The sequence below is a fragment of the Salvelinus alpinus genome, chromosome 24 (assembly GCF_045679555.1).
Source record: "Salvelinus alpinus chromosome 24, SLU_Salpinus.1, whole genome shotgun sequence".
Classification (NCBI taxonomy): domain Eukaryota; kingdom Metazoa; phylum Chordata; class Actinopteri; order Salmoniformes; family Salmonidae; genus Salvelinus; species Salvelinus alpinus.
The window spans coordinates 23,182,260-23,196,039 of record NC_092109.1 but is presented as its reverse complement, the minus strand read 5'-3'; the positions used below and the strand labels follow the sequence as shown (position 1 = coordinate 23,196,039).

The following is a 13,780-nucleotide window of genomic DNA, read 5'->3' as shown; positions in this document are numbered from 1 at the left end:
TTTGTGTGGACCCCAGGAGAGTAGCTTCTGCTTTTGCAACAGCTAATGGGGATCCTAATAAAATACCAATACCAATGTTGCAAAATTTTGAGCAGAGTTGAGTAGGCCTGGCCTAGCTACACATCTCTGCTCAAGCGTTTGCAACATTTTGCCTAACTGGACCTTGCTACCGAACTTTGACTTTGGTGTTACCAATTTGGGAAGCTTATGATTTTCTTTCTATGACAAAATGATGTTTGATCAAAAGTTTTAAAGATCTTTAGTTTAGTTAGTTGACTTGCTTTCCCTGCATGAGTATGCTGCTAGGCTAGCTAGCAATTAGCCAGCCAAGTAGATAGCGCTAGCTATTGTTAGCAAAGCATGGCTACTCTTTTCGTTGACTACAATAGAAAATACAACAACATACACCATCCTTTGGTGAGACGGCATGTTGCTTTCAGTCTTCCCATGCTAAATGTGCCAAACAAGCCAGCAGCAACATTTCTGGAGTAGCGTATCCACCGGCATCTCCACTGCGGCCCTTGTTTCTTTTCTTTGCCTTAACGAACTTGACGCAAACCCTACTCCACTTTTTCAAACAAGTGGTTGGGTTGGCCCCAGCGTCTCCACAATCTCCCTCCATGAATTGGCATTTACATGCTGGTATTTATATAATGAATGACTAGAATCGTACTGGTGAAGGTACTTTTGTACCTCCTCAGTCAATCAATGCTCGAAGTTGTCATTCGCCATGTTGAATCCACACTGAGTTTCGGGCTGAATCGTCAAGAAGCGGAAACTCATGTCACCCCTACGGTTGACCAATCATGGACGAAGGGGCGTAGACTTCGGCTTCCAAACTTCAGCTGGCCCTTGAGAAGAAATGCTGTGTGCCCAAACAGTCGACAAAATCCTAACGAAACTCCAAAACTAACAAAAACATCACAAAATGTCATCATAATATATGTCGAACTGTACCAAACTGGGGGTGAAAAGATCTTTATAATACAACTGCTCTATATTGTTGCATAGCTAGAAAGCTGTACGCGTTTTCAACTGTCTTGAACTGCAGTAGACGGCTCTGTCTCTCACCTAGAGCTCATTTGAAATACAGCCCCATCAACTTTTTTAAAGTTTCACTGTACTGTACTTTCTCTCAGCGGCATGTGGAGACTGGTTCTCTACAGAGTTGAGTGAAAAAGAGAGAGCGAGAGAAGGTGGAAGAATGTGGCTACTACACCCTTGACTTTTCTTGCAAAGAGATGCTTCCTCTAACAGTAAACAAGTGATGTAAATGAAAACGTGGAAATCCCTGAGCGCTTCCCCTTTAGGAAATGGAGACAAACGGAAAACACATTGACGTCTTGATGCAGTGAACGAACGCTGCTATTTGAACAATTTTAATTGGACTGTCGGCTTATGAGGGAATTAATTGCCAGAGAGGCTTTAATGTCTACAAGGTTTTCTATATTATGAAACCTACAGTATCTCTTGGTTTATCGCCTCCATTGGCACAATGTCCTTTTAAAGCCACATTATGAGTGAAATATGAGTGTATTCCCACAAAACTTTCAAAAACTGAAGTTGTATTATCAGAAGTGAAATGATGTCTCTGGAACTGCAGTTGAACAATGTTGTTGGTTTATCACATAAACCTCACTCAGTGGGAAAGTACACACTTAAATTTTAAAAAAGGGTTCCAAAAGGTTTCTGAGGCTGTCCCCATAGTATAACCCTTTTTGTTTCCAGGTAGAACCTGTTTTGGTTCCAGGTATAACTCTTTTGGGTTCCATGAGGTTATTTAAAGGGTTATCCTATGGGGACAGGCAAAGAACCCTTTTTGGTTCTAGATAGCACTTTTTGTTAAAGATTGTCGGTGAACCCTCAGCCCTGCAGGTGTGGTGCTTAACCTAGGGATCTCCATGGTTACCCACTGAGCTGTTCATACACACACACATCGTACTTGCACACCTTTGTGCTGAAATGTCACAGTGGGCTGATCTAGAAAAGCAGAGTGAAAAACATAGTTCCTTATTGTACACCATTGTGAGAGCTGTTGAATATTTAGGGCTCGATTCTATCAGATCTGCGGTTGTTTTGGTGATGTCGGAGGTGGAACTGCATTAGAGCTGTCAAATGCACAAGCGGCTCCTGGCATTATACCTAAAGCAGACATTGCCATTGACTACACAGTATCGCATTAAGAGAAATCCCATGCAGCCTTGTTTACAAGTTCAAACACTGCATATGAAATGTAATCTACACCTCAATTAGGCTGATAGAAATCCTCATTATTTAGTTGAATTATTTTTTATTTGAGTGTCATTATTTCTATATATCCTACACTTTACTGTTCTGAACTTCTAACGTGAGTGGGACACTTTTGGCTTTGTGGCAATGACCACGCGAGCAGCCGCTCTGATTTGACAGCTCTAATGCAGTTACACCTCCGACAACGCCAAAACACCAGCGTTGCGGGTGTCAGATATCGCCTGTTAACGCTTGATCTGATTGAATCAAGGCCTTAGACTGGCCACTAGTCTACCTTGCGCTCTGTGTCTGTACATGTCTGTCTGTCTAAATGTGATTTTGCCTGTCTATCTGACCAAGCTATCTCTATCTCTTACAGGTACCCTGGCAGCTGGCGAGCACAGTTTCCCTTTCCAATTTGTCATCCCAGGTAAGTTTGGGATACGTCTGGAAAACCTGTTGAACTGCATTCCTCCATGTCAACCACATTGAGGTCCATATCAATATTTTTGTCAGTACACTACAGCTGAACTGTTGGTGACTTTTTGAAGGAATCTTGTTTTCAGGTATAACCACTGATAGTGTGAAGTTTCTGAATAGGCACAGTGTGTGTTGCTTTTGTAGTATTGCTTAGGGCCCTTGGCTCTTTGTCTAACAATGAAACAATTGGACTGGATATAATATAGCACTATGAATGGTATAAGAACGTTCAGTACAGTTTGTTCAGGTAAATAAAGAAATGCCTTTTCATATCAGAAGTAGGGTACACTATTGAAACTAATGTCTCTACACTTGTGCTACATGCACTTTAATCGTAACTGCCTCAGTCAGCCAGCCCCCCTTGTGTCAGCCAACATTTCCTGTCTAAGTGGGTGATATATGTCAAAGTAGGCCATGTTAGTCACCCCTGGTCAAGGACTAACACAAAGGCCAAGCAAACAAGTGCCAGTAGCCTAGAGACGTATCATGTCCCTACAGACACTCCTTTGTGTCGTAACACATGACATGTAGAATGCTATTCCTTGTTTTCTCCGGAATGCTTTTGACTGGACTGTGAACTCGAGTACATGCAGGTGTGAGGGCACAGACAGTGCAGTGGTTGTCTGTCTATTAGGCCACACTCTGTCTATATATAGTCCTTTAGTCCCGTGGTGCTGTCACTATTTAATTGCTCCTTGTGGGCCCCCTGCAATCACCCTGCTGCCCTCCCTTCTCCACGTCCCTCCTTCCCCCGTCGTCAACAGAATGGCAACAGAATACATGATAATTACAGAGCTGATGATTGAATCATCCAGGCACTTAATTGAGCCGCGTGGCCCAGTGGCAGTGCCCCCTGCTGGTTGTCAGGTCAGGGGCTGACAGGGGAGGCTTTAAAATCCACATTTAATAGCGCCTCCAAATGGGATGCTACATTAAAACTGGTGTTCGTACTGTGAAGATTGTTGAATGTACTTAAACACTTAAAGTAAAGACTTGAAAAAAGGAGCCCTTGGTTCTGTGGAGAAGGCTGGAGAAGAGGAGCAAGTGGTAGAAGAGGCCAGCCAGCCACTCTTTCCTTAGGGAGATGTGGCTGGCCTGGTGCTGTGTTCCCTCTGGCCAGGAGCCTGTCTGTGTCTGTTCTGCCAAGCCTTCTGCACCCAGACTGCTGCTACTCACTAATCCTTTTTGACAGCAGGCAATTCCCCTGTGAAGCACCCGCTGCTGACATGATCATTTAACCTTTTACTGCAGTGGGCTAAATCAGGGTAGTCTTAAACAAATCTACTTTGGAAAAAAAAGTATACACCTAACACTTATGGTTATGGGCTTAAAAAAAAGAAGACACCTGTACCATATCAGATATAGAGTTGAAATGTATTACATTTTTAGTTTGCAGCCCAATATTACACTTTATATACACCACAGAAGACTGAAATATAACAAAACCGTTTGACATAGAAACACCAGATTTTTGGCAGGTTTTTTATATTAATAACATTCCACCCGTGAGGCCACTAGAGGATGATTTGGTCATTTGTCTGCAGGAAAGGGCTACAAGAGGAGGAGGGCTGAATTGGAATTGATAATATTGAGAATGTGAGAGACTGAATTGTGTGTTCTGTATGCATCTCTGTCCTTCATAAGTCTTCCATTTTGCGTTATCTATTTATTCCAATGATTCATAGGAAAATCCTATAATGTATTTCTTTAAAAGCATGACATTGGACACAATACATTCCAATTTGAATGTATCAGCACCTGTCGTGCTTTATGAGCTGAATACAGGAGATGGATATTCAGTATGAACATTTCTTTAACCCAGTATGACATTTGTAAATGTATTCAGATTGCAGATAACATGTTTTCCAAGGTCTTTCTCTGAGACTCTGATCCATCCTCTCATCTCTATCTCTTTTTGTACTAAGCTTCATCCTACCATTCTCCATTTCCTCTCTCCGTCCAATCTCTCAGAATAGTTATTTTTGTCTTTCTCTTCAGTTTCCGTTCCTCCATCTCTCCTCCTCTATCCTCTGTCCTTTCGGAAGTCTGTAAATAAACTCTGTCCTCCCCCTGTCCTGTTAGGAGGGGATTTGTGCAGATCAGACAGATAGGCACAGACACTTAGTGACAGCGCTGCTAGGAGCCCTGAGTATCTGTCCCCCTGTCCTGATCTATCTGCTTCCCACTGCTCAGACCAAGCACTGACTAGCCCTCCTCTGATAAAGTACACACACTGACCAGCCACCATTTTAGACTGCCACCCTGTTTTGGTCAGAATCTCGTATTCCCATTTATAGGTTTCACCTGCAGACAGCAGAGGCTTTATGAAAGAAATGAAACAGCTGTGGTCTATGTTGCTGCTGTAGCAGTTGATATTGTGAAATTATTTATGTCCAAGAGTTACATTTAGTATACAATCTTAAACTCTCTGTGGTCAATCTCGCTCTGTCTAATAACTGTGTTTGTCTCTGTCCAACTCAGTGGCTGCCCCAACCTCCTTTGAAGGGCCCTTTGGGAAAATTGTTTACCGTGTGAGAGTCGTCATAGACACACCGCGCTTCTCCAAGGACTACAAGTCCCAGAAGCCCTTTTACCTACTCAACCTGCTCAACCTCAATCAAGTGCCCGACATTGAGGTAAAGACCACCAGTCACCAATGTCTCAGCACTGTCTCACTGTCCGAACATGTGTTATTATGCAGTCATTTCAATGAAAATATACATGAAATTAGTTGCAAAATTAATAGGAAATATAGTCAAGACGTTGACAAGGTTATAAATAATGATTTTTAATTGAAATAATAATTGTGTCCTTTAAAACTTTGCTTTCGTCAAAGAATCCTCCATTTGCAGCAATTACCGCCTTGCAGACCTTTGGCATTCTAGTTGTCAATTTGTTGAGGTAATCTGAAGAGACTTCGCCCCATGCTTCCTGAAGTTGGATTGGCTTGATAGGCACTTCTTACGTACCGTACGGTCAAGCTGCTCCCACAATAGCTCAATAGGGTTGAGATCCTATGTCTGTGCTGGCCACTCCATTATAGACAGAATACCAGCTGACTGTTTCTTCCCTAAATAGTTCTTGCATAGTTTGGAGCTGTGCTTTGGGTCATTGTCCTGTTGTAGAAGGAAATTGGCTCCAATTAAGCGCCGTCCACAGGGTATGGCATGGCGTTGCAAAATGGAGTGATAGCCTTCCTTCTTCAAAATCCCTTTTACCCTGTACAAATCTCCCACTTTACCACCACCAAAGCACCCCAGACCATCACATTGCTTCCACCATGCTTGACAGATGGCGTCAAGCACTCCTCCTGCATCTTTTCATTTTTTCTGCGTCTCACGAATGTTCTTCTTTGTGATCCGAACACCTCAAACTTAGATTTGTCTATCCATAACACTTTTTTCCAATCTTCCTCTGTCCAGTGTCTGTGTTATTTTGCCCATCTTAATCTTTTCTTTTTATTGGCCAGTCTGAGATATGGCTTTTTCTTTGCAACTCTGCCTAGAAGGCCAGCATCCCGGAGTCGCCTCTTCACTGTTGACGTTGAGACTGGTATTTTGTGGGTACTATTTAATGAAGCTGCCAGTTGAGGACTTGTGAGGCGTCTGTTTCTCAAACTAGACACTCAAATGTACTTGTACTCTTGCTCAGTTGTGCACCGGGGCCTCCCACTCCTCTTTCTATTCTGGTTAGAGACAGTTTGCGCTGTTCTGTAAAGGGAGTAGTACACAGCCTTGTACGAGATCTTCAGTTTCTTGGCAATTTCTCACATTGAATAGCCTTAATTTCTCAGAACAAGAACAGACTGACGAGTTTCTTTGTAAGTTCTTTGTTTCTGGCCATTTTGAGCCTGTAATCGAACCCACAAATGCTGATGCTCCAGATACTCAACTAGTCTAAAGAAGGCCAGTTTTATTGCTTCTTTAATCAAAACAACAGTTTTCAGCTGTGCTAACATAATTGCAAAAGGGTTTTATAATGATCAATTAAACTTTTAAAAGAATACACTTGGATTAGCTAACACAATGTGCCATTGGAACACAGGAGTGATGGTTGCTGATAATAGGCCTCTGTACGCCTATGTAGGTATTCCATTAAAAATCAACCGTTTCCAGCTACAATAGTAATTTACAACATGAACAATGTTTTTTTTTAATCCATATTTTAATGGATAAAAAAAATTGCTTTTCTTTCAAAAACAAGGACACTTCTAAGTGACCCCAAACTTTTGAACGGTGGTGTGTATATATAGTACTTGGCTATAGACTGTGTACTGGAACAGTATATATTTCTGAAGAGGACAGTGGACTGACTACCTGTAGAGTGCCCACTTATTTGATCATGCCTTATTTTGTTTGATAGTTATGGGATTTGATTTCTGCACGATGAGCGCAATAAAACCACTTTCTCATCCATAATTAAAGATTACAAGAGGTCTTCCCCCCAGCTCTTATTTCTGTTACTACGCTCTGTTCATCTGTCCCTCAGAACTGGTTGTTTTACCCTTCCTATGACTGCTTCTCCCCAGCAACCCAGTTATGCTGTGACCACTAAGAGATTCAGCTATCTCCTGGTGAAGACGGGCACCCTCATGCTGAAGGCTTGCAGTGACCTGAGGGGATACACACCAGGCCAGATCATCAGACTAGCCACTGAGATCCACAACAAGTCAGGCAAGGACACGGGCTGCGTGCTGGCCAGTCTCATACAGGTACCACACGACCACGGTCTCACGGTTTCATGTTGCTACTAGTGTAACTTCTGATCAAATGCTGATACACTATATATACTAAAGTATGTGGACACCCCTTCAAATTACTGGATTCGGCTATTTCAACCACACTGTTGCTTGACAGTTGTATAAAATTTAGCACACAGCCATGCAATTTCCATAGACAAACATTGGCAGTAGAATGACCTTACTGGAGAGCTCAGTGACTTTCAATGTGGCACTGTCTTCCAACAAGTCAGTATATCAAATTTCTGCCCTGCTGGAGCTGCCCCGGTCAACTGTAAGTGCTGTTATTGTGAAGTGGAAATGTCTAGGAGCAACAATGGGTCAGCCGCGAAGTAGTAGATCACACAAGTTCACAGAGCAGAACCGCCGAATGCTGAAGCGTGTAGCGCGTAAAATTTGTCTGTCCTCTGTTGCAACACTCACTACTGAGTTCCAAACTGCCTCTGGAAGCAACGTCAGCTTAAGAACTGTTCGTCAGAAACTTAATGAAATGGGTTTACATAGCCGAGCAGCCGCACACAAGCCTAAGATCACCATGCGCAATGCCAAGCGTCGTCTGGAGTGGTGTTAAGCTCACCGTCATTGGACTCTGGAGCAGTGGAAATGCGTTCCCTGGAGTGATGAATCACGCTTCACCATCCGGCAGTCCGACAGACGAATCTGGGTTTGGCGGATGCCAGGAGAACACTACCTGCCCGAATGCATATTGCCAACTGTTAAGTTTGGTGGAGGAGGAATAATGGTCTGAGGCTGTTTTTCATGGTTCGGGCTAGGCCCCTTAGTTCCAGTGAAGGAAAATTGTAATGCTACAGCATACAATTACATTCTAGACTATTCTGTGCTTCCAACTTTGTGGCAATAGTCTGGGGAAGGCCCTTTCCTGTTTCATCATGACAATGCCCCCGTGCACTAAGTGAGGTCCATGCAGAAGTGGTTTGTTGAGATTGGTGTGGAAGAACTTGACTGGCCTGCCCAGAGCCCTGACCTCAACCCCATCGAACACCTTTGGAACACCTTTGTGTGCCTGATCTCGCTAATGCTCTTGTGGCTGAATGGAAGTACCTTCAGCAATGTTCCAACATCGAGTGGAAAGCCTTCCCAGAAAAGTGAAGGCTGTTATAGCAGCAAAGGTGCAGCTGTACACATACTTTTGAGTATTTTTTGTGTAAATATTTGATCTGTAGTGTTTGTCTGTATTGTTTACTCTAGGCTGTATGTTTGTTGAATGTAGATCTTGTCTCTGATACCCCTCCTCCTTTTCTCTTGCTCAGAAAGTGACTTATAAGACCAAACGAGCTTTGTATGACCTGCGGACCATAGCAGAGGTAGAGGGGGCGGGAGTGAAGGCGGGGAAACACGCTGAGTGGCGAGAGCAGATCATCGTACCGCCCCTCCCCCAGTCTGCCCTGGCCGGCTGCAGCCTCATAGAGATTGACTACTTCATCCAGGTTAGTAACATCCTCAATCGAGTGCTCTGATGGGCATCCGCCCGAGTACAGCATGTTGTTCACAGGTGGTATTTCACAGTTTTAGCAGTTGTACAGTGTTCATTCTATAGAGTTCAGGTGGGCCCTTCGCGCTTCAGAAAACAAAGGCAAGGAGGGGTGCTCAACAACAATGACAAAAATCATGAGAGTTGCTTACCAAGAAAAACTTCCAAAAGGACTAATTAGAGGTTAAAACGTCCTTTTGGAAGTTTTTCTTGGTAAGCCATTCTCATACTCTTCATTCTGTCGTTATAGTTGCAATATGAACCAGACAATGTTCCTCATACAGTATCATACTGTAGTAATCCTCTCATTAACCCAATGCACCTGCCATGTAGTATGCTGTAAGTCATTCATGCTCAGTTTCAGAGGTCTCTTTTGAGTTCAGGGATTATAACTATTGTAATCTGAACAGATCAGATGTCTTGGTCGTCATACAGTATGGCAAAGCCATTTGTGTCAGTACTGTACTTAAAGGATCACCTGGGATGACAGGATATTTAACATTAACATTGTGTCTTTGTGATCGCTGCAGGTATCACTAAAATCCCCTGAGACGGTTGTCACTTTACCCATCTACATCGGGAACATCGCTGTCAACTTGACCCCGTCACGAGCTATGCCTTCAACCCCAGCCCCAACACCCATCAGCCCTAACACCGGCCTGGAAGGGGTTACCCCCAGCGCACCCCCAGCTGAGGAGGACCTGGAGGAGGAGTTGGGTGCAGGGGGTTCAGTCAGCGAGGAGATCCCCACTAAGAGCCACTCCCAGCAGGACCAATCCGGCCAGCCCCCCACCATGTCCCCCAGTGCATTCAGCTACGCTCCCGGTGCAGCTTTCCCACCCAGCCAGCGACGTGCCGACGACACCTCTGCGCCTCTGTTCTGTGTGTCCACTGGGTCCACCATCCCTTTCTTCACAGAGGGAAACGTCACCCCAGTACCCACGTCCTGTCCTCTCATACTCCCCCCTGAGTACAGCACCTGGGACTACCCACATGGTGAGTTACCCCTGCCTAATACAGCACTATTACATAGTTAGTCACCACTTGCTGCTCCTACACACAGTTTAACCTGTCTGGAGTTGATTCTGTAAATCACTTCTGTGTCATTATGATGATAAATGAACAATGGCCTACTATTAGTCGGTCTGTTTCTCTGGTTTGTATGTGGATCTTACAGAACCCCCTCCCACCTATGAGGAGAGCTGCAGCAGCAACAACTCCAGCTTCAACAACAGCAGGCCGTAGAGGAGAGGGGACTGAGCATAATGCAGCTCAAAACTGCAATTACCCTCCCTACAGGACAAATAGGGTACTGCAGCCCTAGCTCCAAGGGGACAGAAGACGCTAACCTCCTAAATGTTACACTTAAACAGGGCTCTCCAACCCTGTTCCTGGAGCTACCCTCCTGTAGGTTTTCACTCCGACCCTGTTCCTGGAGCTACCCTCCTGTAGGTTTTCACTCCGACCCTGTTCCTGGAGCTATCCTCCTGTAGGTTTTCACTCCGACCCTGTTCCTGGAGCTATCCTCCTGTAGGTTTTCACTCCGACGCCAGTTGTAACAGACCTGATTCAGCTTATCAACCAGCTAATTATTAGAATCAGGTGCGCTAAAATAGGGTTGGAGTGAAAACCTACAGGACTGTAGCTCTCCAGGAACAGGGTTGGAGAGCCCTGCTCTAAATATGTTTAAAAAAGGGATCATATCTGTTGTTTTTTATGTGTGTGTCTTATGATGGTTTATACCCTTTTTCTCCATGACTAAAATGTCCTGCTATTATATAGATGGCATGAGAGAGAACATGAACTGTGTCTAATATTAGCACTTCAGAGTAAACATATAGTGGGTATGATATTCTATGATTAGAGCCTATTGGAGGCTAAACATTTTTGCATTTGAGAATATTCTTGCATCTATGATGCCTTGAAATTGTTGTAGGCCTGCTACTGTCTCTCCTTCATCCTTCAGACACAAACAAAAGCTGGCCTTTGTTGTAGTTTCTTTCCAAATGTGCACACTACTGTAATTGCGATCCATCACTGTCCACTTCCACCACAGTGGCTCCGTCTTTTGATGGGTGGAGTCGGGCTGGCCTAGCTGGACATCAGGACCTGAGCATGCCTACCCCCTGGTGGCCATCAACGGAAGAGAATGTTGCCCATTGGGAAGCTTCTGACCTTCACTAAGGACACTATTTAATCTGTAAAGCGCTGCAGATTCCACGATAGAAATGTAGAGGTCAATTCCCATTGAGCCGACATATGCAGCGTTTAGACATATGCAGCGTTTAGACATATGCAGCGTTTAGACATATGCAGCGTTTAGACATATGCAGCGTTTACAGTGAATGCAGTACCCGCTAAAGCAGGAACATGGCCTTTAAATTTCAAGCACGCTGTAAAGATGCAATGCGGATTGAATAGATCCCTAAAGCACTGGAGCTCAATGATGCCTGCTAAGTAGAACATACTCCCTCAACCTGTGATCTACTGACCAGGGGCTTCATATCTTGTCACACGTCATCATCTTGAAACAGACAAGTGGGACATTGTACTCTTGGGTGTGTAGGGGTAATTGACATAGCAAGGATTGATATGCATTTATGACATCTGATGCAAACACTTTTACGTTCCTTTTTTCTTTTTTATTTACCCTGGATACAATTTTTACCTTGATTTTCCCCATGTGGCCTTAACTCCTTCTGTTCTACCTACATTACTATGTGCTGATGAAGACGGTTGTCTTCAAGGTTTCTGTTGCTTTTGAAATGGCAGTCAATGCAGATAACACATTTGTTGGTGCGACAACCAACAGTGTGAAATGTTCAAGCACAAGACAGCACTTTTTGGCAGTTTGAAACAGTGCATGTATATGTCGTTGTGTGTGAATGTGTATGTAGTGTACCAGTTCCTGTAGCCCCTCCTGTCTTTGGCAGTTGATAACGTTGGACAGCTCAGTTTTACAACTGGACATCAGGCAATATCATCCACTGTGTGTTTGTATGAGTGTTGATTTGTATGTCTTGTTTCTGTCTCAATGACAGCCTCCTTTTGTATGTCTAGGCCAACCACACTGTGGCTTATATTTCATACAATTCTGTAATTACAAACTTTAGCACCTGCTGTGGGAATAAATGTATATAGCCATCCCTCCTCTAATGGCAGCCTCGTGCTGTCAAAGCCTTCATATACCAGAAAATAGATGGCAGATGATATTGTGAATTGATCTGCGGTTCAGACCACTGCTCTAAAGGCTCTGAAAGAACCATAGAAATCACACCTCTACTGTATTTACCATCTTCTCAGAGTTTACTCACGTCACTAACAAATTACATCTACTATTGTGTGAAACATACGATTCCTGAAAATATGGCCAAGCTGCTAAATCAAAATTGGCGATATATTGTCAACATTTATGGTCTTAATTTGAGGTTAGGATTAGGAATAAGGTTAGCAGTGTGGTTAAGGTTAGGTTTAAAATATTATTTGATTTTAAGAAGAGAAGTAGATCTTCCGGCTTTGCAGCTTGACCAGAAAGTGACATCCGAAACATACTGTGTAATATGTAATACACTCATTAAACATCACTAGACATAATATTACACCTTCTACTGTGTGAAACATACTGTGTAATGTACATGTCCACTGAGTTGTTGTTAACCCAAGCCTTAACTACATGATCCCAGTTCCCATTAGTCATCATCCTCATCATCATCCAGGTGCTAGAGGTTTGGAATAGGATCTCTTTGTCTAGGAGAATATTGGGAGTGCTTTTGTGGCCCTCCCTGTTTTATCTACTGGTCTCCCCTGGACTGAAGATGCACTGGATGAATACTAAAGTAGCTGTGAAACCCGTGAGGATTTTCCTCAACTGTATTTCAGCTCTGCTTGTGGACCTTGGATCTCCTCTTTTTTAATCCTAGAAAAAGAACAAGACAAAAAATGTGCAATTCTGTTATCTCCGTGTTTGGTACGGCAGCTTAGTTCAAGTCATTTCATGCTGCTTTTATCAATCCTGCCCCACTGTTTTTATTTCTCTTGACCAAAGGTACTATAGCTTTCTAAACTCCAACATGTTTTTCATTGTACATTCTTTCCCCTCACAAATGGGTGAGTGGTGTACATGTGGTTTTGTATTTTTCTACTTGTGAACAGTTTTCTGGTGCATATGGTAGCTATTTGAGAGAGAAAAAATATTATGGAGAAAAAAAAATGTAGCACCCTAGTCAATCAAAATTGTACAGTGTACCAATAAAATGATAATCTGACATATCCTTTGTACTGGTTTTGCAAAGGAAAATGGTTTATTGGGCCCTATATTTACCTGTCCCAAAGCACAAAGATATGTTATGATACTATAAGTGGTTGGATGATAGAGAATACAAGGTGCCGTCAAAGGAAATGGGTCTATCAACTGTTTGAAAAGATGGGAACATATGCCTTGTGTTCTGCCTGTGTAATCCTACATGCCTCGGTGTGACTGAGATACTATATTTTAGCCTCCTTCCTTACAATGGCAAGGCCCAAAGACTGTCCAGTAGCCATGACAATGGGAGCAGCAGGGTAGAGCGTGAGAAGAGCAAGGAAGAAACAGCCTTTTCAGGCATCATCCCCGGGCTCGCCACCTCACTGTTTACCGCAGCATCGCTCATCCTCTGTTGCCATAGAAACTGCTTAGCCCCAATCCACCAGCCTCCCTGTGTCACACATGGACCACAGAGCTCATGTCTGCTTGCATACCTGCCAAGGGATGGAGGGAATATAATCTGCAAGGGCAACATAATATCACAACAGTTCACATAATATGTGCAGAATCACTGCTGGATATTCTATGCTGGTATGTG

General features: G+C 43.5%; 1 protein-coding gene across 1 annotated transcript in view; it reads left to right on the top strand.

The window, feature by feature from the left end:
* LOC139552344 (arrestin domain-containing protein 1-like) overlaps window positions 1-13,204 on the top strand; it is a 53,389-nt gene extending 40,185 nt beyond the window's left edge. Inside the window, exons 3-8 of the mRNA XM_071363988.1 lie at window positions 2,609-2,659; window positions 5,191-5,345; window positions 7,238-7,420; window positions 8,719-8,895; window positions 9,470-9,935; window positions 10,117-13,204. Of these exons, the coding sequence (XP_071220089.1) occupies window positions 2,609-2,659; window positions 5,191-5,345; window positions 7,238-7,420; window positions 8,719-8,895; window positions 9,470-9,935; window positions 10,117-10,184 (1,100 nt within the window). The 3' untranslated portion in view covers window positions 10,185-13,204. The remainder of the gene's footprint in view (window positions 1-2,608; window positions 2,660-5,190; window positions 5,346-7,237; window positions 7,421-8,718; window positions 8,896-9,469; window positions 9,936-10,116) is intronic.
* The last annotated feature ends 576 nt before the right edge of the window (window positions 13,205-13,780 follow it).